The sequence below is a fragment of the Pleurodeles waltl genome, chromosome 3_1 (assembly GCF_031143425.1).
Source record: "Pleurodeles waltl isolate 20211129_DDA chromosome 3_1, aPleWal1.hap1.20221129, whole genome shotgun sequence".
Classification (NCBI taxonomy): Eukaryota; Metazoa; Chordata; class Amphibia; order Caudata; family Salamandridae; genus Pleurodeles; species Pleurodeles waltl.
Window position 1 is genome coordinate 1,627,926,283 of NC_090440.1, and position 22,789 is coordinate 1,627,949,071.

The 22,789-nt window shown below is 42.8% G+C and overlaps 1 protein-coding gene across 3 annotated transcripts in view; it reads left to right on the forward strand.

The window, feature by feature from the left end:
• DHRS9 (dehydrogenase/reductase 9) overlaps positions 1-22,558 on the forward strand; it is a 93,855-nt gene extending 71,297 nt beyond the window's left edge. For all 3 annotated transcript variants that reach the window (XM_069225281.1, XM_069225283.1, XM_069225282.1), the window contains exon 5: positions 15,508-22,558. In XM_069225281.1, coding sequence (XP_069081382.1) covers positions 15,508-15,734 — 227 coding nt within the window. In that variant the 3' untranslated portion in view covers positions 15,735-22,558. The remainder of the gene's footprint in view (positions 1-15,507) is intronic.
• The last annotated feature ends 231 nt before the right edge of the window (positions 22,559-22,789 follow it).

Sequence of the window (22,789 nt, forward strand, 5' to 3'; positions counted from 1 at the left end):
TATCACACATTAATCCATAGACATTTATGTTAATATAGATTATATAAGCTGTGCTCTCTCACTGTAAAACTAGGTGTGGAAACACCCAGGCAAGTCATAGTTACCCAGAGCTGAATCTCCCCACTGCAGATACCAGTCCAGGCAGCTCTTAATGATGGCCTTAGTATTAAACAACAAACACACAAAAGGTGGTGGGAGTAATGCTTGCAATAAGTCTAACCACTGGCCGTTGCTATGGGTAGCATTCCACCCCATTGTACTTTTGCCCACCATGCCACCACAGCTTCTACAGAGTCATATGTAAATCAGTCTTGGCCCCACTCCAGTAATAACAGTCCAACCCAAGCTGCCAAGCCAGGTCCTCCCTAGCTGGAACACATGCAACACAAGACTGGATTCGCCCTTTCAGTCAGGAGTATTCTCGTTCCATTGCTTAGTATTAAACAAAGCAACAGCCTGTTCGAAATTCTCATCTGGTAAAACCAGATCCAGTATTTCTGGACCTGATAATTTCAGGTACGGAGACACTAGACAACTCGTAATTGATTTTTGTTGGCTATCCCCGCCCCAGAGATATCACATCAGGAAACTATTGATTAAGAACTTAGGCCCATATTCATACTTTTTTAGCGCGCATTTGTGCCACTTTTTGATGCAAAAGCGGCACAAAGATACAAAATACAATTGTATTTTGTAAGTTTGTGCCGCTTTTTAGTAAAGAAATTACGCAAATGCAGCGCTAAAAAAAGTATAAATGTGGGCCTTAGTATTAAACAAAACTCCTTCTGTGTTCACCCCACGTCTTCTGGAAAGTATGTAGAATATCATTAGAAGCAATATTGTGCAGGCCCTTGGTACTACAGTTTTCCTGGTTACACATTTGTGTTGTCTATTGTGTCAGTCCACACATGCAGTGGTTTCAAAGTGTTAGTAGGGAAGCCCCATGTTATTCATCTGTAGTGACGGAGATTTATTTTCCATTTAGCCTGCTTCATATAAATTAAACACTACAACCTTACCACGACCCTTGGAACCTAAGCCTCTGTCACCCCCAACCCTCTGCAAAAACACACCAATTACATCTCTGTAATGACCTCATGAATTCTAAAATGAAGGTATTTTATTAGAAATACTGCTTTAGAAATGTAAACCCCACATTGTTTGCACCTTGTTGTGGAACTCAAACAACACATTACAAAGACGTCATCTTTGGTAGATTCCACATGGTGAAGGTTTCACGTTTTGTGGTTCAGGTTTGAATAAAGCAACCACATTTTACTAAAGTTCTGCCAAACAAAGTGTTGTGGTTAGGTGTTGAAGAGAATGTTGCCATGGCAGTTTTGGTGCTTCCTCCGATGAAAGGATTCAGAGACTTTCCAGTCTGGGAACAATAAGTTTAAATGCAAAACTGGATATTGCTAACCCTAATTTATCACCCCTCACCATCATGTCACATGCAGAATCTAACCATGTTGGAAATTACTATCTTTTCCACGGGGTACCCCCATATTTTCACCTTGAATGCTTTTGCTGGCTGTAGAACTCTGTGAAGTATACCCCTGCTAACCAATGGAGAAATGCTTGCGTTCTCCCTTTCACCATGATAAAATTGGCATATCCTGATTGTAATTTTTAACTTACCTACAAGTCCCTCATATATGGGACAAAAGTGTATCCATGACCTGTAAGTTAAATGTCAACTGCAGCACCCATTGTGCCATTCACTACAGTGACAGTGTTTCCTGGCTGCACATCTTTCATGTGTAGCCTGGCTGTGAAGTTTTAAACTGCAAATTCAACCTGTCATAATAACCCCTTTTGACAGGCCTAACCTTCCTTTTGAATATGACTACGTCATCCCTAACTAGGTCTTTCTGCTCATAAGGCAGAGCTCATGATATTTCAAAGTAAGATATGTAAGAGTTTAATGTTAAACATGTCTTTACAGTGAAGAGGCACCAAAAACTATTTTCACTGTAGAAGGGTGGCTGATCAATAGGTAAGTAATGGGAAACAATATTGAAATGTAATAATGGCATCTCTGGCTAGGAAGCAGCTACACATTTTATTTTTGGACTTTTTAACACATTTATTACAAGTCCAATTCACAGGTAAAGTCAGATTTGTAATACATATTTAGGAAAAGGTGCTTTTAGAAAGTTACCTTTTCTCTGCCTAAAGCCTCAGGAAGCCCATTTACATGAGCACCAGCTGTCACCCAATAGCTGAATAACCCTCTTGATGAGGTGTGAACTTGCTCCCAGAACTGAGACAAAGGCTTTGGGTGTGCAAAGGTATCCTGTTCCTCTGGCAGGATGACCACCTGGGGTGTGCCCTGAAATTTGATTAACTTCAAAAAGGCCTACCCTGTCACAGCCAAATGTTAGCTGAGACAAGCAGGACCTGCTGTTGTTCCCTCAGTCAGCCAGGCACTAATTCCAGTGGGAGAGAAGCTGCCCTAGAAATGGTTTAAAGTTACCAGAGGATGGGTTGCTCCTTTCCCTGACCACACCTCTGGGGTGGACACAGGAACTTTGTACAGGGTAAGAAAGGTCTGCCATATTTGTTTTAGATGGAGGGAGTAACTGTGGATTTGTTTGCAGTAGGGCACACAGGAGGTTCTGCAAACATGGCTACAGTGAATCCCATTGGTCAGGGAGTGGCCAGGAGAATCCCAATCTATAGGTTGTGCCAGGAATAAATGTGGCATCTCCAGTGCCATCCTCAAAATGCTTTCTAGACATTTGGGAGAAAAGAGGACTGACCTTGCTGACTCTGACTTGAGAAGAGCCTAGAAAACTGGACATGCTCTTCCTCTTCTACCCAGGAAAGAGAAGTGGACTCCAAGAGTCATAAGGCTGACCACCTTGTCAAGCTACTTTAAGCTCAGTGACACTACAAGCTAAAACAGACTTTTTTCTTTGTCTGTCCAGATGATCAGTTCCAACTACACCCTGCTGCTAGTTTCTTCCGGAATGATTATTGTCCCCAAAGTGCTGTCCCCAAAGTCCTGTGTCCCTTGGCTGGTGTCAAAGTGTACTCCTCCTTCTAACATTTTGGAAAACCTGGGAATTATGTGAGGACCATGACCAAACTACAAGCACATTTGACCAGTGTGCATTGCCACTGGGCCAAAGGTTCAGGTTGCTCCAGGTCATAGCATTTCTGCAGTAGCAAATATGATTCAGCAGGACATTGTGGAGAAGATATCCTACCTCATGGATCCCTCTTTAGCTGCAGCCTCGAGCCTTACCCACTGGAAAATCCAAGGTCCAAAAAAGTAACTAAGTCCAAAGGTAGTAATCTCCACTGGGCAAAGGTCCCAAAAGTATCTGGCTGGTGAAGGACCTTCCTTGGGTGTGAATTTCATCAAGCCCTTGTTGGCCCAGCCTGCTGTCTTGTCCCTCTGAGGATTTTTGATTTCCATTTCAGAGTGTAAAGCCCTAAGTAAAACTTCTGACAGGTTTGAATATGGCTTCTGTATCAGACCCATGCCCTGTTCTGTCATGTGCAATCAAATGACCGCAGTTGGCGCCTAACGCTATTTGGCATAATTATTTTGTAACCTTAAACTCCAGTTTCTCTTATTGGGTTTGTATTTGTGTCATTTTATTTATTTAAATTAGAGGTGAGTGAAATATTCCTTTGCGCCCGTGGAATTAGCGGAATTTTGCTGACTTTGCGTTACTCTTGTAAAGCGGAGTTCCAGCTAAATTCCTCAATCGCCACATGGTGGAAGTTTTTTTTGCACATAGCTCCTGATTTGGCATCCCTTAGCGTGGTTTCTGGTTGCTAGGAGGACATCTGGTGAGATTTTTTTAACACATGTGGTCGCGACCGTTCGCTGTCAGAGGGCTGCCACTTGAGTAGAAAATCTACTTGAGTGGCAGCGAAATCAATTAAGGTAGCTGTGCCTTCTGGCACACCCCGTGGTGTGGTTCGCACTGTTCAGCGTGGAATATACTACTGGTGCTAAATAACAGTGAGAGCAGTGTGATGTGCCTATTTCAGTTTTTTTTGGAACAGAGGTTTCATGTAACTATGCCATTCCACAGAGTTCAATTCTGAGAGTTGTGCCCGTCCCTAATTAAAATGTACTATATTTTTCTAAGTTGGTTTGGGATTTTCTATTACTAGTTTGGTACTGCATAAGTACTTTACACATTGCCTCTAAATTAAGCCTGTCTGCTCTTGCCATACCTACCAGGGGGTTGAGCTCAACTTAATTTAATGATTGTAATGCTTTACTCTGACAAGGGTTGAGGTCATTAAATGAGGTGGTTACTCGCCACCTCAATGAATACCCTAATTTCTTACATTCCATGAGTGTCCATCCCAAACCTTTCCCTGTATGCTGTTACTCACTTCAGTACGTTTAAAAGACTTATCCCTCGTGGCTTATTTTGGCCTTATCCCTCTTCTCACTAGCTTACCACAGCATCACACTGTGGTAGCCAATGCACCTGCCCTGGCTATTCCCAGTAGACCCTGACTAGTTTGGGTCTGTCTTCATTGTACAGTTCCAAAAGCTTTCTCATTCCCCTTCTTTTGATACACGGATTTGCAGCCTGACAAGTCTAGACTGAGGGCCATATGTACAAACACTTATTCCCATAGACACAGAATGGGAAAAACCTTTGCTACATCTGGCCCTTAGTCCACACCTTTACCATTACATTGAACTGATAACGCGTCCCTCTATGTCAATTTATACACATTAGGACTCGTTTTAGGCAGATGAATCTTTTGACCCAGTGGTGAGACACCGTAAGACGAGGTAACTGATCAATATGTCAAGCAATATATCAATGATATTATCAACATATATCACCACAATATATTTCACTTTAGACATTGGTTAAACTGTCGGCGCAACCATGACCTTTCTGTCATGAATAACCACACTTTTATTGAAGTTTTGTGAATTTTATTCCCTATTGATTACAATCTAATAGCAAATGTATTAATCTCAAAACCAAGAAGCAAAAGAGCATAGTCACGATATGGCAACTGTGATAAGATTTTAACAATGCAAAGATCACAAACATGAAAACACTAATATAGGAGATACACAGATCAGAATGCATAGAATATCATATAAGTCCCAGTTCAGCATAGCACAACGTCAGTCATGTCCGTTTGTCAGTCAAGGTGAATATCTAATCTAACCACTAATTAGCATCAGCATGTTGGACTTCATGCAAAACAATTTAGAACACTAATTTAGAAAACATCTAACTAGGGTCTCTATCCAAAAATACAGCAGTTGGTACCTAGAAAGGAAAAGCAAATAGACGAATTACAATAGCAATTGTCATAATTACCCTCCTCGGAATGAGTCAGCATACAGGATCAGTCTTCGTCTTCAGGACATCAGTTAGATCACCATCAGTCTATCTCATCTAAGGGCAGGGGGCACTTCCCTCATAAGGAGGAAAAGTGTAATGGGGCAAACTAAGGGTGAGGATGGTTTATTAAGTCTCAAATCACCAAACAGAGTGACAGAGTTTCTGGATGCAATTCATATCATTCCCTACCTAGTTCTCTCGAGTCTCCTGTGTCATGAGTTTTTATCCCTTTTTCGCAATACCTTCCCCCGAAATTCTATTGGATAGTTGCTTTACCCCACTATCTTTAACCTATCAAATTATACATTAAGTAATGCACTTGTCACCCCATGATAATTCATAACACTTTGATTGGTCTTCATAATTGAAGTTTTTTCGTAGGTGGCACATCCGGGGTTACTTCATTTTCTGGCACGTTCTTTGGGTCAAAAGTTCTCTTTTCCAGGTCGAATGTCCTTGAATGTTTTGAGTATTGTTACAAAAACGTATAAAACTTATACTAAAGCAGCTAGCATGCGGATGGGAACAAACCTAAGTTTGCTACATGAAACAAAGAAAAGAACACATGCTGGGTCATGGCCTTTTGCGAGTCAGCACACTGGAGAAACAGAAAAATATGCTTTAATATGAGAGCTACACAGCTAATTCTTCGACTCACGCTAACTTAAGGCTTATGGATTCTAATAAATGCAATCTTCGTAGATGTTAATGTATTCAATTAATCATAGTGCAAGCAATCATTACTTATAGTCGACATTAGTATATGTATACAATAATTCTCTACGTTTAAAATACATTTCAACGAATAATATTTTTATGATTACTAATGCAGCATTGTTAAGTATAAATGTTTCACATCTAAAATAGGTAATGTTTAGATTACGCTCTCTCAAACCCAAGAACTACAAAGAAGCCTTTCACATCCCAGCTCTTAGAATTGAGGCTCCAACTGTCCCTGGCAAGCCCAGTGAAGTTTTACGCGATTAACAGGGTAAGAATAACCCCCAGATCTGCCTTGAGACCCTTGCAATGTTCGGGTTGAAGGATATTTGTCAGCGATCTAATTAGACTTTAAATGAGTTGAGATATGCTCTTCCAGAGGCCTGCCTGATCTAGTCCTATGATCTATAGGCCCACGTCAGTTGTAGAACACCTGAGTACAATCTCCACCCAAGATGCCTCATAGGCTATACATGCCCATGGCATGTATGATAATAATGGATGTGTTTGAATCTAACTTTTTGAAGGAAGTTACCCACTCCTCAGAATGCCTAGAAATCCCACTGAATGCTTACAACTTAATTACTTCTCCGATATCACTTTGAGTCCCAACAGGTCCAGATAAGCCAAGACCTGTGTTAAGGCTTTGATATTCTACGAAGACTACGTGAAAAAAAAACCAAAAAAAAACAATGTTCTTAATGAAGGCAGGCATGTCCCCCATTGTTATCAATGCATACTTTCTAGAACCCTTTTTCCCTGAATTAAGATGCATGCATCAGCATGCATGGATCAAAGCATTCTCGCTATTTTCAGAAATAGACTGCATCCCGATGGAGGATCCAGTCAACAGCCCCTCTCTAAATGACTGTTTTTCCTCCTGATTGCCATTTTGTCCAAAGGCTCAATCTTGTTCAATTTTTCCACCTATTCATTTGTTTCCTACAAGGTCCGCTACAAATTAATGGAACACATACGTCATAGTCTGTACTGTTGTCCCCATGGCCTTTTCCCCTGTATTTCCACATAATGCAATGAGAATTTCTGTGTTTTTTAATTTGCTCTTTATTTGTCTTTTCACTGACACAGCTTTCTATACTTTCATTTTTCATTTTCTGTGTGAAAATGCCTAATTGCTCATCAGTGCTCTGACACCCATGTGGCCGTGAATAATCATTCAATAATTAAGTGAATAAGTAAATCTGAAAAGTATATGCTAGTTGGACGTACTATACAATAAAAATATCTGTTTTAGGTCGAAGCCTGCCAGACAGCACAGCTTTCTGGTTGCGAAAACGTATTGGAGACGTGTCGATAGATGACCTGTAAAACAACTCCACCCCTTGCTTTTCATCAGCTTTGTTTTGTCACTCTTTATTTTCTTGCTTTTCTGCCCTTCTAGTCTTTGTGCCTTCTGTGGAGTGTAGTCTGTTTACCAACTTTGTGACTGGCTCAATTTATTTTTCCACAAGTGTCTGGTTTCATGGAACCTTTTTTCTTTTTCTGAAAGCACTCCTTGAGAGTGGCTGCATTTACCCTGTTTTCTGTATTTTCCCACTTCTCCCAGCACATTTCTTTTCAGAAGCATTCTATAAGATTGTATTAATTTTTACCATTAACAGCGTCTACCCGCTTCTCTCAGCACATTTCTTTTCATAACATTAGAAAATGTTCATCTTCCTCAACATTGTCCATCGAGCTGCCCCAACATATCTTGTCAGTTTATAGCTTCAGACTTTAAGCCGCTATCCAGGGTGCTTGTATTCCACATTATGCTATCTCTTCATTCGCATCCACCGCCTCATCATTGGTCTGGCTCTGTTTTTTCCTCTTCTTTCGCTCTCTGTGTTGCTTCCCCTCCAGCCCCGCCGTCCATGTTGTTCTCCCCCAGTGCACCCCATTGTTGCTTCTCCACCACACTTCTGTTGCTTTCCCATGCACCTGTGCTCTTCATTTACTTTTATTTTGTTTAATGATCCAACTCAGATCAGTAAACAAAAAGAAAAAAAACGGATCCATCTTCTAGGCATGGACATGCTTGGTGTGTATACCTAAATAATGATGCAGCCGGCGACGTAGGATGTTTTTCTGTTTATTACTGTTAGTTACTTATGCTGCACAGCAATTTGGATGCTGTGCAGCTTAACTACAACCACTGACAAAGCGAATAGGTACCAAAAGTGAGACCTGTTGTCTTAGTCACTAACTGTTCCTGAATAGGTCATTGTACATAGTAAACCACTTGCTATCTGTTTCAGACTTTACAATAGAGATAAGAAAGCCTCACCTATCCACAAAACAGTAATGCATCCTTTATATGTTCAACCTGTAAAGGTTTCTTCTTGTAGAAAGAATCATAAACAAAAGAGTAGTACAATTTCCTGTAGCACTGTTGTGCAAACATCTAATGAGCATTAGCCAAAACAGGAAACAATGACTGCATGGAAGAAGCACTTTTTACCAGAAATGACACTTTCAACTTTGTCCATACTGTAGAAATTATTGCACCAGTTTAACATTTTTTTCAGTCATCTTCACACTCAGTTTTTGGAACATATACTAATGGGGAGACTAATCATATAACAAGCGGACAAACTCACACACAATGCACACATTCACACACATACAAAGTCACACACACTCACACACTTGGAAAATGACTCCTTAGACTTGCCTTTTTAGAGAAGCAGCTGCCAGTCAGAGGGAGTCGTTAGGACCCTTTAAAAAGCCAAAAAGTGACACTCGGGCTACACAGCCGACTTTTACCCCCAACTGATCCCCTCGGATGGATTCCCATTCCCCTGCTGCTTCAGGCAATCAGCTGTATGTTTGTAGCATCAGCCCTTACACCCGTAGCTGGTGCCCTGCTCCCTTTATATCCAGGGCTTTAAATAAGCAGGTACAATGTGGAAATTAATACCTGCACTTATTTAATCTGAAAAGGAGAGTGACTTCACTTTCCAGCACTTCTGCAATACAGTTAATCAGAAAGTACCAGCACTTCTCAGGAGTACACGGTTAGTGTAAATTATGAGAACTTCTATATTTCCGTTTAAGGCACTGATTATTCCAAAAAATAAGATTATGTAAATAAAACCCAGTGAGGCCCGAAGTGGCAGCATTGACGTGGAATTGGGGAGGAGATGTGGCTTAACAGCCAGAGGTGCTGATTTTGCAACTGAGGAAACAGATTTGTCTCCTTCCGTTGGCTGAACATCTGTTGGCTGAACATCCTGTGACTCTGGGCAAATCTCGTAGGGCCTGACGTACCAAATGATTTTAGGGTTGCTAAAATCAAATTTGAGCCCTTGAAACTGCAAAATGGCTTTCATTTAAATGTACAAAGGCCATATTGTGATTCAGTACCACGTTACTAAATCACAATTTGGGTTTTAGGAAAAATACAGAATCAGTATTTGGAAGGGGCTTGGAAGGTTCGTATGCATATGGAGAGTCTTTAGCATATGTATTAATGTTTTGTGACCAAAATTCAGTCACAAAACGTTATTTTTTCACCACCAAATCAAGGCAACTTACGTCTCAAGCAATGTTATGGTTGGTAAGCCTCAGGTTCATAAAATCAGAGCCTTTCCAACTGCAAAATGTCATTATCCATTTCAACAAGCCCAAATAGCTGAGTGACATATTACCGAATATTACCCAATCACTAGTTGGGCCTGAGAATAAATACAGATTCGGTATTTGAAATGGGTGTTTTTTCTCAAGTAGCTTTTTATTGTTGTTACACATAAGATAACAAAGAGAAAAGACAATATGCCCGTGACAAGAGCATCACAAAGCACAACACGCAAGACAACGTTAAAAATAAGGATACAACAGATGTCCAACATTGGGCAATCACCCCCAACAGTGTCAGTAATTTCCCGTCTACAAATACCACACTGAAAAAATGGCCGGCAGAGCTCCTGGCAAAATATTGTGAATTACATAAATCTTACATAATGGCTTCTAGGAGGTAAAGAAAGTGAAAGAAAATTAGAAAATGGGAGAATGTAGCTCGAGAAAGAAACAAAAAAATCAAATATGTCTGCGGTTGGTGGGGGTAGTCCTCCTGAGCAGTAGGTATGAAGACTCAAAGGTGCCAGGCCATGGAGAAGAAACACCCCCAATCAGTCGGGTATATAAACCTATGGAGAAGCAAACCACGGCACGGAGCAGGCTGAGGGGTGGGGTGAAGCGGGAAAAATGTGCAGTCAGCAGTGGTTGCATCAAAGGGAAGGTGAGGGGAGTCGTGGAGATCATGAGTGTCGCATTTCGATTCCTGAAGTCATGGGGGTATCACTATATCCCAGAGAACGCATCATGGTCACTGGTATAGCAGCAGTGTTAGCTCCTTAAGAAAGGCATTTGTCGGTCTTGGCCAACAGCTCAGCTAAGTATTCATCCCAGGCATTTAGTGGCGGGGATAGTCCTCGTGTTGTGGGGAAAGTGCTCCATGTCACTACCTCAGCTGTGGCCCACTTATGAAGATCGTTCAAACAGAGGTATAATGGGCACACAGTAGCCGATTTCCATGCCATGGCTATCTGCCGTTTTAGAAGCACGAAAGCTAAGTCGAGGAAGGAAGCAACACTTTTTCTTATGCATCTGTGGGAACAAGCCCAACAGGCAGAGGAGAGGGTCACACGGCAAGGCACAGTCCATAATTTCTGCCAAAGTCTGAGGTGTGCAGACTCCAGGCAGCCCCAGACCATATGGTAAAAGTCTACTACATCACAGGGGCAGCGTGAGCACATTGAAGGGACTCCTGTAAAATGCGGTGTAAATGATGTGAGGTCAGGTAAATCTGGTTGATGTAATTAAATTGTGTGTATTTGAGGCAGGAGTTCCTTCACTTGCTCGGCACCCACATTAACTCCTGATCCCATTGTTTATTTGTCAACTCATGCACGAGTGACCGCAGCCATTTGGGTCACAACCCCTGAAGGGTAGGTGTTCGTGTGTCGAGCAACCCGCCATGAAGCAGTATAATCGCATGCCTTCCAGAGTCATGTTCCAGCAGCATCTGCAGAACCAGAGATGCAAGTGATTCAGTTCGATCTAGTCCCCAGGTTACCCCAGTAGCCACCTCTAGCCTGTTATAAATCAGGACTTGGCCTTCAGACAATTTGCATTGGTCGTGTAATTCTGAAAAGGACATGAATAATTTATGATTGAAGCGATCTTCCGGAGTGATGATACTTGCTTCCGTCCAACCTCTCGAGCCATGATTGTCAGCTATGATGCCGAATAACGAGACACCAGTAAAGGCACAGCAGGGGCATATGGCACTGGGCCACAACGTGAGAAGACATAGCGACCCCAACAGTGCTTGGCTACCCAGAGCAGGCGGCTCAGCCACCTGGAGCAGTCAGCTAGCACAGCACCTTTTTGTCACCAAGCGCACGCTGTATGCTTATCTTTGTGGGACTGGGGCCATCCCCTAGCCTTCTCATGAGACATTGCAATTGGGCAGCGGCATTGTATAACTTGTAATTGGGTGCTCTGGGTGCACTGTGCCCCTTTTTCCCAAAAGGGTGAATAATTTCCGTAGTGCGACTCATTTCCTACTGGCACCTCAGATTAGGGCCGTTGAGGAACAAATTTAAATCCCTAAAAAAACACTGGGAGATTGTGACTGATAATGCTGAAAAATGATACTATAGCCAGGGCAGTGTCAGCATCTTAGCTATAGACACCCTGCACATTCAGTAGAGGGGCAGAGAGGTCCAGAACTTCACCTAGCAATGTGCTCCAGCTAACGCTCTTCTGAGATTGCTATCTACCAGGTCATGTTCCTTGTAATGGATGTTTACTCCAAGATAACAGAAGGTGTGGGACTGCCACAATAGTCCGGAGCAGCATGGGTCCCCGTGTGGTCCTCGGGGACACCCCACAGGGGACATAGGCAGGATTTAGACCAATTAAGTCACAGACCCCAGGCTGCTCCTAAGCCATCCAGGGTCTTCATCACTCCTGGCAAGTCCTGACCTGGGTCTCTAACGAATATCAATGCACCATCCACATAAAGCAAGATAATTTCCCACAACACACCACTATGTATGCCCCATTGTGGGCCTCTCTGCCTAAAAAGGCCAGCCAGAGGCTCCATGGCTAGGGAGAATATGAGAGGGGACAGCCATGTCGTGTGCCCCCATGTATCCCGAAGGGTTGCAAGATGTCTCTACCTATTCGCAGTCAAACAATCGGGTCCTTATATAACAGGTCTATCTCATGCAGTAGCTCTGACCACAATTCCATGCACCTCAAGACACCCTGAAGATAGGACCAGCCGAAAATAGGACCAGCCCAGCGAATCCAAGGCCTTCTCGATGTGCAGTGGAAGCGCTGTGGGCGCCAAGTCCTGCTCTTCCATAATGCAAAACAGCCAGCAAACATTGAGGAATGTATTTCTCCCAGGCAAAAAGCCATTTTATTGAATACAAACAAAGAAGGGCTAATATGTAGGAAGTGTTTAGATAAAAGTTGGTCCTGTGTACGGTACTCCCATCATAAAACCAAAAAAACAAAAGTACACAGTTCCAGCCAATAGACCAGTACAAATGTATACAGTAAGTAATAGAGCCCATGAGTCTGCTCTTATTATAACAAGAGCCCCCACTCACCAAATGGTGACATGCTTCATCATCGGGCTTTTTCTCCTCGTCAGGCCGGCACTGCAAAGCCTGACGGGCCCCTCGTGGGGACTCTTTGCCAGAGATCTTTTAAGTGTAAAGAATGCCGGTAGCTGAGTGCTAGTATGTGGGATTGGTATATGGGTATGTGAAAATAAAAATGGCTAAAGGTCTGGAAATATCGTATTTAATCAACCCAGACCCCTGTCATAATTAAAAACAGAGTGTGGGCCACCCTCAGAAACAAAAAAACTGTCAGTCCGTGAATTGGGGGAATGTGGAGAGTTAGAGTACAGAACTAACTATACTTCTATCATCAGGGTCAACATGTTTCTCGCAAAAAATGTCTGTTAAGATGGGTGCGATTCGTCAGGACCAAAAAACGTACCTAATCCACATGTTATAACCCAATACAGGATTTCTTCGTACCACAAAAACCCTCCTTGTATTAAAGGATGGGCCCCATTGGGATAGCGATAAGCATCAGTGGTCCAGGCTTGTATAGTCAACCCACTCGTGTGGCCACCGGGTGGATAACCTACCCCTGATCAGTGTCCCAGAAAAGCTTTTTCTGGGACATGGAGCAGGGGTAGGTTATCCACCCGGTGGCCACACGAGTGGGATGACTATACCTTTTTCTGGGACACGGAGATTGTCAGTTGGGCAGAGTCTCATCTGCTCTCTCTTTCTGCAGCTTACATCCGGTGGACAGACAATGTTCAGGCCGACAGGCTCAGTAGAGTCTTTCTGCCTTCCCACAACTGTTGTCTGCAGCCAGGTATTTTCACCAAGTTGTGTCAAAGATTTAGCACCCCTCATGCATATCTATTTGCCCCTCCAGGAAATGCTTACCTCCCTGTGTTTCTGTCCAGGTTCCCAACTCCGGGTTGTTGGGGGGTGGATGCACTCACACATCCCTGGCCTCCTTTTATTTTGTATGCTTTCCCTTCCTTCCAATTTATCCCTAAACTCCTGGCATGGATGTGGAGAGAGGAGGTGCACCTCATTCTGGTTGCTCCCTTCTGGCTTTGCAAGGGTTTGTTTCCCCTTGCTGAAGTTGATGGCTCAGAAATTAATTCTGCCATCTCACCCCTGTCCGCTCAGGTCTGTGATTCTTCCCCCAGACACTTGCAAGATGTTACGTCTGATGGGATAGCTACTGAGAGGAGGGGTCTGAGGTTACATGAACTGTTCTCCTCAGTGACAGATTTTATTCAACATTCTAGAAGGCTGTCCACTAGAAAGTCCTATGGGCATCATAGATCGTCTTCCTTCACCTGGTGCACAGATAGATATCTAGACCCAGCTACTAGTCACCCCTCTTGGGTTCTGCAGTTCTTACAGGATGGGTTTCATAAAGGCTTGGCCATTTCAACTTAGAGAGTACAGTGGGCTGCAATCAAGGCTGTTAGTGCCCCTTGGGGTGGCAAGGAGATGGATTCCTTGGATCCTTGCCTTCTGAAAGAGGTTTCCTTAATCAGGCCTTCAGTTAGGACTACTGTTCCCTTCTGGGATCTTCCTCTGGTACTGAAGGCATTGCAGTCCTCTCCTTTTGAGCTTTTGGAGGGTGTGTCCCTTAAGTTTCTGTCTTTCAAGGTATTTTTTTTGTGGCTACTACATCTGCCCATAAACTGGGGGATTTGGGTTCTCTGTCTGCTCAACCTCCCTAATTACGGATCTTAGCAGATAAGCTGATTCTCAAGTTGGGTCCCGGGTTTCTCCCTAAAGTGGCCTCCTCTTTTAATCAGAACCAGGAAATAAAATTGCCCTCCTTTTTTCCAGATCCCCTTACTCCTGAGGAAGCAGCATGGCACACGTTGGATGTTGTAAGGATGGTGAAGGTATATTTGTCCAGAACACAGGATTTCAGACTATGTGAGAATTTGTTTATACATTTTGGTGTTCGCCGTCATGGTCAGAAGGCATCCATTCCTACCTTTGGTAGATGGATTAGGTATCTGATTTCTCTTGCTTATGCCTCCCAAAACATACAGTTGCCAGATGGGGTCCAAGGAAAGATCTACAAGTTGAATGGCAGCCTCTTGCCCTGAAGCTGCTGGTGTTTCTGTTGTTGACATTTGTAGAGTGGCCACATACCTGTCTACCTTTGTTTCCTATTATCGACTGGAGGTGGAAAACTCTCTGGAGTTTGGTACAAAGGTTCTGGTTGCTGTTCAGGCTTAAACCCTCTGCTTGCTGTTTCTTTTTCCTCTTTTGGTTGGCGATGAATAAAGACATTTCTTTGGCATAATCCATTCAATTTATTTGGTTGTCCTTTCATGGCTTTGGTAGATTCTCATATTTGTAAGTATTGGTATGAGATAGAGGTTCAGGAGGTAATGCTTCAAATACTAACCAGTAATCTTCATTACTCCAAATAACCTTTTCTCATATCAATACTAACGACTCTCCCTCCCAGTTCCCACTTCACAACCTGAGTCCTCGTGTTGGCTTAAGAACATACAGGAAGTGTTGTGAGCTCTATCCCCTTTTATCAACAGATTGGTAGGAGGGGTTTGGATATTTGAGGGGGGAAGGGATGGATGGCTTTGAACTATTGTGATAGGTTCTAGCTAGGTCACATGGTGCCTGGGTAGAGATTAAACACCTCATATTAGTAAGTATTCATATGAGCAAAGGTATTCAGAGTAATGAAGATTACCAGTAAGTAACTGAATCATTAAAAATTGCTTTTTTAGGGCGAGCCTTAAAACTGAACCCCTTAGCTATTTATATTGCCCAAAACTGAACTTTGGTTGTATTTTGGAGATGATGTGTAACCAACAAACATTTTTATTTTACAGATGCAGAAAAAAAGCGGCCACTAAATGAACGGATTCTCAACAAAGACCTCTCCTTGGTTGTGTGGTGCATGGAGCATGCGTTGACTAGCAAACATCCGCGGTCTCGTTACAGTGCAGGCTGGGATGCAAAACATCTCTGGATACCATTATCCTACATGCCCACATTTGTGCAAGACTATGTTCTTTTAAAAAACAAAGTAAACCTTGCTAACCCACATGCAACTTAGGGTCCACCATGCTGATGAAATGAAGAAATGAAGGGTTGATGGCGACCACTCTTCTTCTTACATAATGTTATAGCAGAGATTCCAGTATCTAATCCAATTGTTTTCATTCAGCTAAAGAAGATGCTGGTCAAAGTGTCAATAGTAAATTATTGACAAAACCTTCAGACAACCAAAGAGAAACCTTAATTTTCCCACTATGCAGAATGGAAAAATAACTCAACCTTGAAGGGAAGATTGAAGAACTAGGTAAAATGTGCTTGCTTGCCAGGATGTATAGTGTCAGTGTCACCTTTGTTATCCAAAGAAAGCTCATCAATGACTTGTGCTTAATTTGAAAACAAAACTGAGCCCAACTTTTATCTTAGGAGCTCACTGCCCTCTGTTTCCATTGGCTACGCATTTTCCCACTGGTGGCATCTCTCACTGACTGCATGGACGAAGCCTGTAGTCTTCGGTCCTTTCACTAAACCTCTGGCAAGTTTGGTTAGGGGTCATGCAGCGAGAGGTGTGAGTGGATGCTATATTGTTTAGCTTAGAGTTTTGCTACTAACTTGTTCAACCAATGGAACAAGTCAAACAAGCATTAACCAAGATAGTGCAAATAAATTCTTGGCAGGAAACTGAGCAAAATCTAGCATGCTAGTGTTGTTTGAAAGTGGTGGGGTTTAATCTGTGCCTGAATGTAAAGAAGTGTGAGAGACTGCCGTTTTTAAAGGGACTTCATGGTGTTCTTCCCATAGACCATTTTGAAAACATAGGGTCAACAAGTGCAATGTTAGAGCACATTTTCACATACATTTTCTAAAGAGTCATGGGCTCTCAATGGGCAATCATGTAATATTCTAGTACTAGTATGGTGTGTCAAGCAAGTCTGAAGTCCCATAGAAGAGCTGAAGGTGCACCTGCACTCGGTTAATTCTGGGAACATACAAAATGCTGCATAGCACAATTTTGACCGCCTTGTCAGAGTCAGTGATAGACCAGACGTAGTCACCATTATGCTGGTGAAGCTTAAAAGAGGACCCGATTTACATGGTTATGAGAGCATCAACCTTATTCCAAAGGTTGGCAAAAGGCATGAGTGTTCCTCTTCTGCAAGTATTATTGCCATTATGCCAGGGCCCGCAATGCCAAACCATGGATTTCTTCTATATGCTGAGAATGACATTCCCACAATATGTGTGGGCAAGTATTTTGTTGGGGGGGAGGTCTCAGGGTACCACCAAGCCATGGATTTCCCTCATATGTCAAGAATTACCATCAGTATGCAGGGACGCCATTTTGCCAGGGGTGGATGCTAGTGAAACACATGTGCCCCAATATACCTAGAATTAACATCAGTACGAAAGACGCACCCAACAGTACCCTCACTCATACATTCAGTCATGCACACAGACACATCCCAGCTCCCACAGAATTCAAGACTTCTTTAAACTTATCTTAGCTAGTCAGCATCATAGGTCTACCTCTGTCTATGTTGTACCTCTCCCCGTGCCTGAGCAATGGTTTCTAGTCCAAGCCAAGGCCCTGCCAGTGTAGGAAGTGCAGTGTGGAGCTTCTGCACCCGGAGGAGGAGGTGGGTGAGCGCTGACATGCTGCTTCCGGTCTCCGAGCACTGGGAGTGAGAGGAATAGAACGAGGAGGCAATAAAACCGTTGCAGCAGCTAACTTGAATGCTCCTCTGTGAGCCTCTTGGACATGCTGATAGACAGATGCTAGGACTGCCCCCAGGATACCAGCCTGTGCTGAAGCATTGTTCTCCATTTAGGTGGATAGACAAACAGCATGTGAATGCAGGACTAGTGTGTGCACAACATGCAACTTGTCCCAACAAGTATCATAACAAGTTTGTGGTTTGCATCTTTATTCACAATCCAGACATGAAACTTTGCTTAATTAATCAGTACAATAACTCACAAGAAAGCACAAAAATACATATCAAATATTCACTTAATTGAAAACCAAGATAGTACAAGCCAGAAGCAGAAGGTTATATTAGGTACAGAGACACATAAACTTGCAATCAAACATAATCCTGAGAACTCATTGGCGTGAAGCCTACAGTGCCCATTGTGCCAGCAGGCCCCGACTTGCACCATCCCCCAGATTCTATCCCAGGCGTCAAACCAGTAGAAGGCATTTGAAAAGCAAACATTGTTATCAACCTTCCCTCACCATCCATCCATCTCGAAGGGTGCTACCAGTCCCAGGGCACCACATAACACATCAGCCCTGCCAGGGTACCTGATCACAGGTGAAACTTCCCCAAAGGCCAAACCAGGTATCTTGGGTATGACGAGGGGGTCCAGGACCACCATCCGTTCAGTCACCCTCCAACCAGCCCGGTGCGCACCCAAATAGCTCCCTGCCCAAGGGTCAGTCCAGTCAAGAGTCCAAATTCCTGGTGTTCTTCGCAATTTTGCTGCCATGGGCCCTGACAAACAAGGGAGAGGTTGGTGTGTGACGATCCTCAAGACCTATCCTAGGCAGGTTTTCAGAGAATATAATTTCTTAGATGCTGAAAAGTAACCTGGGCTGTATATGTTGGTTTTTAGTACCATAGGACCGGAAATTAAGGAGTAAATTACAAAACCTGGACAAAAAGGAACTGACAGTTTAGGTACAGAAACAGTGTACAAGAAGAGGAAGAGGTGGGTGTGTGACGATCCTCAATACCTATCCTAGGCATGGGAAGGAGAAAAAGAAGTCTGGTCTAGGGAAGCACCAGATGAAATGACCCCCTGAGCCCTTCCCCGCGCCTTCTCATGATGTCACCATCATTAGCCCCATGCTTGCATCCGGTTCTCTAGTGATAAAGGCAGGGCTCCTGACCGCGGCGCCACCAATTGCGCACTTCCACAATATGCGGGGGCACTCGCGCATGATAGTAATGTGCTAACTCATGCTGCCTTGGCGTAAAATAGGCAATCCTCTAGAAGTGGAGAGACAACTTATTTTGTTCCTGGGAGCATGGTTAAGCCTGCTAGACCTCATACAACACCACTTTTAGCTCTGTTTGTTGCAAGAGGCAAGCCATTGTCCTTGAAGCAGAGTCTCTGTTCTCTCAGCATCACAGAACTCAGTGCACTGCGCACTGCAACAACAAATGCAATTTCAAGCAACTGCTCAATCAAGTCCATGCCTTTTCTGAGTTAGCTCACAGAGCAGTTAATGGCTTTTCCACAGAAGCCTCGTAAAGAATATCTGCTGTTGACCACATACCAAAACCAGCAATATCTCACACCTTTTCAAGTTAATTTTATTCTCTACTTATGTTTAGGATATTGTATTCCAATTTCAGAGTACATTTAAGCAAATGAAAATGTGGTAATTCGCTATATAATTTATTTTGTACAACACTTTATGTTAACTAAAGTCCTATTATGTTGTTGAAATTTTTGAGCTTGCTATCCTGGTGTTTTTATTTTTTAAACCACAGTCTCAGTATATATCCCTGGGCAATTCTGTGGAAAGTGTTAAAGCACTTAAGAAATAGTCCAATCATGTTTGACAATTAGACAAGTCTTGTTCTTTCTCCAGGTTCTCACGATAGAGAGAATGTGTGTAAGTCGAGCTCTATTGGCATAGGTCCTTAGACTTAGATCTGCTAGCACCAGTGTTTCTATGGCCTCTATTATAAAATATCTAGATGTGGTGGCTTGCTAACTTTTTTCTATGGAGGAAAGGGTAGAGGCATGCAAGCATAATCCAAACACATGGCTCCTTGCCATTCATTCAGAGGTACAAGATTGTGGGTGCTCTAAAACTCCTAGACAGGCGGCCATCCAACTAGCATGTAGTGATAGCAATATACTGGTTGAGAAGCTATCCCCTTAGTTGTAAGAAAACCATTTTAAAAATAGAAGAGACCTTCATCTTGGTGATTCATGTGCCTTTACCAACCCTTCTTTACAAATCTATGCTACATCAGAGCACGTACGTCCCATTTTTAAAACTAGCTATCTATCTGAGTAGTACCTTATGTCAGGGTAAAAAAAAGTCCACAGTGTTAGTATAAAAAAAGATATAAGTTAACTCTCTACCAAACCAGCAGCCGCTCCTCTGCAATCGGGAATAAGTGTCGCCCTGCTGGCTCAGAGCCAGCAGTCAGAATATTTGATATTGCTTTACTTTTCTGCTGCTGGCTGAGCCAGCAAGTGCAGGGAGGGGTGGGATTGGGCCATGAGAGGGGGGTGGAGTTTGCTGTTAACTGCGCATATCTGTTTGGCCGGCCATTCTAGGCCGGCCAAACAGACATGCGCAGTTAAGTTTCTCCAACCCAGCTGTATTTGATTTCACAACTGGGTTGGATAAACAGCACAGATTCCCTGTGCCTGAGCGAGCGACAAACCAGCCCACTCAGGTCATTCCCTGCACAGCTCTTATGCTAGGTCATAGCATGAGAGCAGAGCGGGGAATGAAAAGGGAGTCTTTCATGCTGTCCCAGTGACTGCTGGGACCAGGAAGCAGAGGAGCGTGAGGAGGCCGGCAGCACCAAGTAAGTTTTTATTAACTCCCTATGCGTTCCCCCCTCGTGCTGCAACCCCATGGCCCCCCACCCTGCTGCTGTACCAAGCACTGTCAGTTCAGATGAGGTGGTTCTTTCTGGATCTCCTATCACACATACAGTTTACACTGGAAAGCAGGCAGGTGCGATTTCTAGGTAAGAGATACTATTTCACTACAGAATCCAGGTTTTCAGAGAATATAATTTCTTAGATGCCGAAAATTAACCTGGGCTGTATATGTTGGTTTTTAGTGCTATAGAACCGGAAATTAAGGATTAAATTACAAAACCTGGACAATAAGGAACTGACAGTTTAGGTACAGAAACAGTGTCCAAGAAGAGGAACAGGAATTCAGCTTGAATTTGTGGCGTTGCACTCAACACTCAATGGCTGCTAACAATTTGGAAAATGTTGATGCAATATGATGACAATGGTTACAACTTAGGCATGACAAGAGTTTTTGGCATTGTTACTAAAAACCAAACCTTATGAGAATGATTCAGTTGGAGCTGGAGCAAAGGAGAAAAATTAAATAAAAAAGAGCTAAGAAAGCTGTGCACATGTAGCACTCCATCCATCACCTTAGCATAGGCAGGTTTAAATGGTAGCATCAATACCACATCCAAAAGGAAACACTAAGAGCCATATTTATGCTTTTCCGTGCCGCATTTGCATAATTTTTTGATGCAAAAACGGCCCAAACTTACAAAATGCAATTATATTTAGTAAATTTGCGCCTCTTTTGCAGCAAAAAAAAGGTATGGGCCTAAGCGCCTCAATTACTAAGTTTTGGTGGAGGGCAGTGCCAAAAGCCTTTTTGCTGGGCAGCCCTGCATCAAAACAAAAGGGCAGGAATGCATCATGTGTATAAGATAACCGCGCATTCCTGTCCTTGTCTCCTGTGCTGGCGGACAAATTGCTGCCTAGTGCCAATGCAGGCAACCTTGCACCATAGTGTTTTGTCGATAGGTTGGCTTGGTCCTTGTGGGGGGTCTCTTCCCTTACTTCGGGAGTGACCACATCATTTACTGACCTCGAATATTATTTTATGTTGCTGTTTTGATCGACCAGTTTCTCCTTTCTTGACCACTATTGAGTGCTCTGATACTCTCAAGGATCATGTTACGCTATTTAAAACTTTATGAATAAAAATAAATAAATAAACTTTAGGTAGGGGCCCATTGAGCCACTTAAACCACTTTTCTTCTGTCCCACCCTCTATTTTTTCCTTCTCTCAATTTTTTCCCTCACTGTTTTGCTTTTTCCCAATGACATTTCTCACCGATCCTTCCTCTTTTTGCTTTCATTTTTCCATCTCCACACCCACTCCCAGTTAACCACTATCTCCACTTTTGCTCCCCCTCTTTAGCTTGCATTTAGGTTATGACTCTTCTTGTCTGTCTGTCACACTCTGCTCTTCAATTGTTCTTCACCTGCTAGACTACCTTTTCACCTTCCCTTATCTCTTCTTCAGCTTCTCCTAGAATCCCATTTCTTTGCCTTATTTCCTTGAGTCCTCCCCACTCGCTTTAAGTCCTCTCATCTCTAACCAACAACTTCTCTTCCATCTCATCTCCCTTATTTCCTCTTCTTCTGTTTTTCATGCCACCTCACACTTAAGTCCACACCTTCCCCTTCTCTCATCCTGTGTCACATCTGTTTTTTCTTGGCATCCTTTATGCACATCTTCATGCCCCATTTCCTTCTATTTTATTTTTTTCTTATATCCTCTTTAGTTCATCATCAAACAATTTAGTCTCTGCTGCATATGCGTTGGTGGGTGCTTTATTCAAAGACTATTATCAAATTGTTACTCATTACTACCTGACTGTTCTACCTTGCTCACATGCTTGGACCCTGTTAGGGGTGATAGTGCATGCCCATGTTGTTCTGATGTAGAGTATGCTGGCACCCTTTTGGTTGACCTGACTTTTACGAAAATGTGAGATAATTAAAAGCATAAATAAATATGCATTTGTCATTATGCCCAAAACAACATATAAATCTCATGGATGCCTTTCAGTGGGTGTTCTTTGTCATCATTCCTGAAGTAAACTTTATTAAATTTCATATGTGAACCAGTAAAAATGCCATAATACACAATTTGTATGTCTTCATTTGGTAATGCTGATAATCATTGCTGGAATGTTTTCAAAGGGGTGTAGGCAGTCAAGTATCATTCAGTTCAAAGAGCAAGTTGAAATTAATTATGGAGACAAAAGCTGCCTTTGCAATGCTTGCAAATATGTGTCCATGGAGAAAAATGTACTATTCCTCCAATAGGCATCAATAAGCCGTATTAGACACAAATAAACATTTCCCTCAACTTCAGAGTAGACTATGCCAATTCAATTGTTGTTGTATGTCATGAGACTCTTATCACTAAGACCACATGTCTGAAACATTCCTTAACCCCTTCGCTGCTAGGCCTTTTCCCCCTCCTGTGCCAGGCCTTTTTTTGCCTATTTGGAATAGTTCTTGCTTAGGCCCTCATAAATCTTTGTCCACATAAGCTACCCACGCCAAATTTGCATCCTTTTTTCCAAC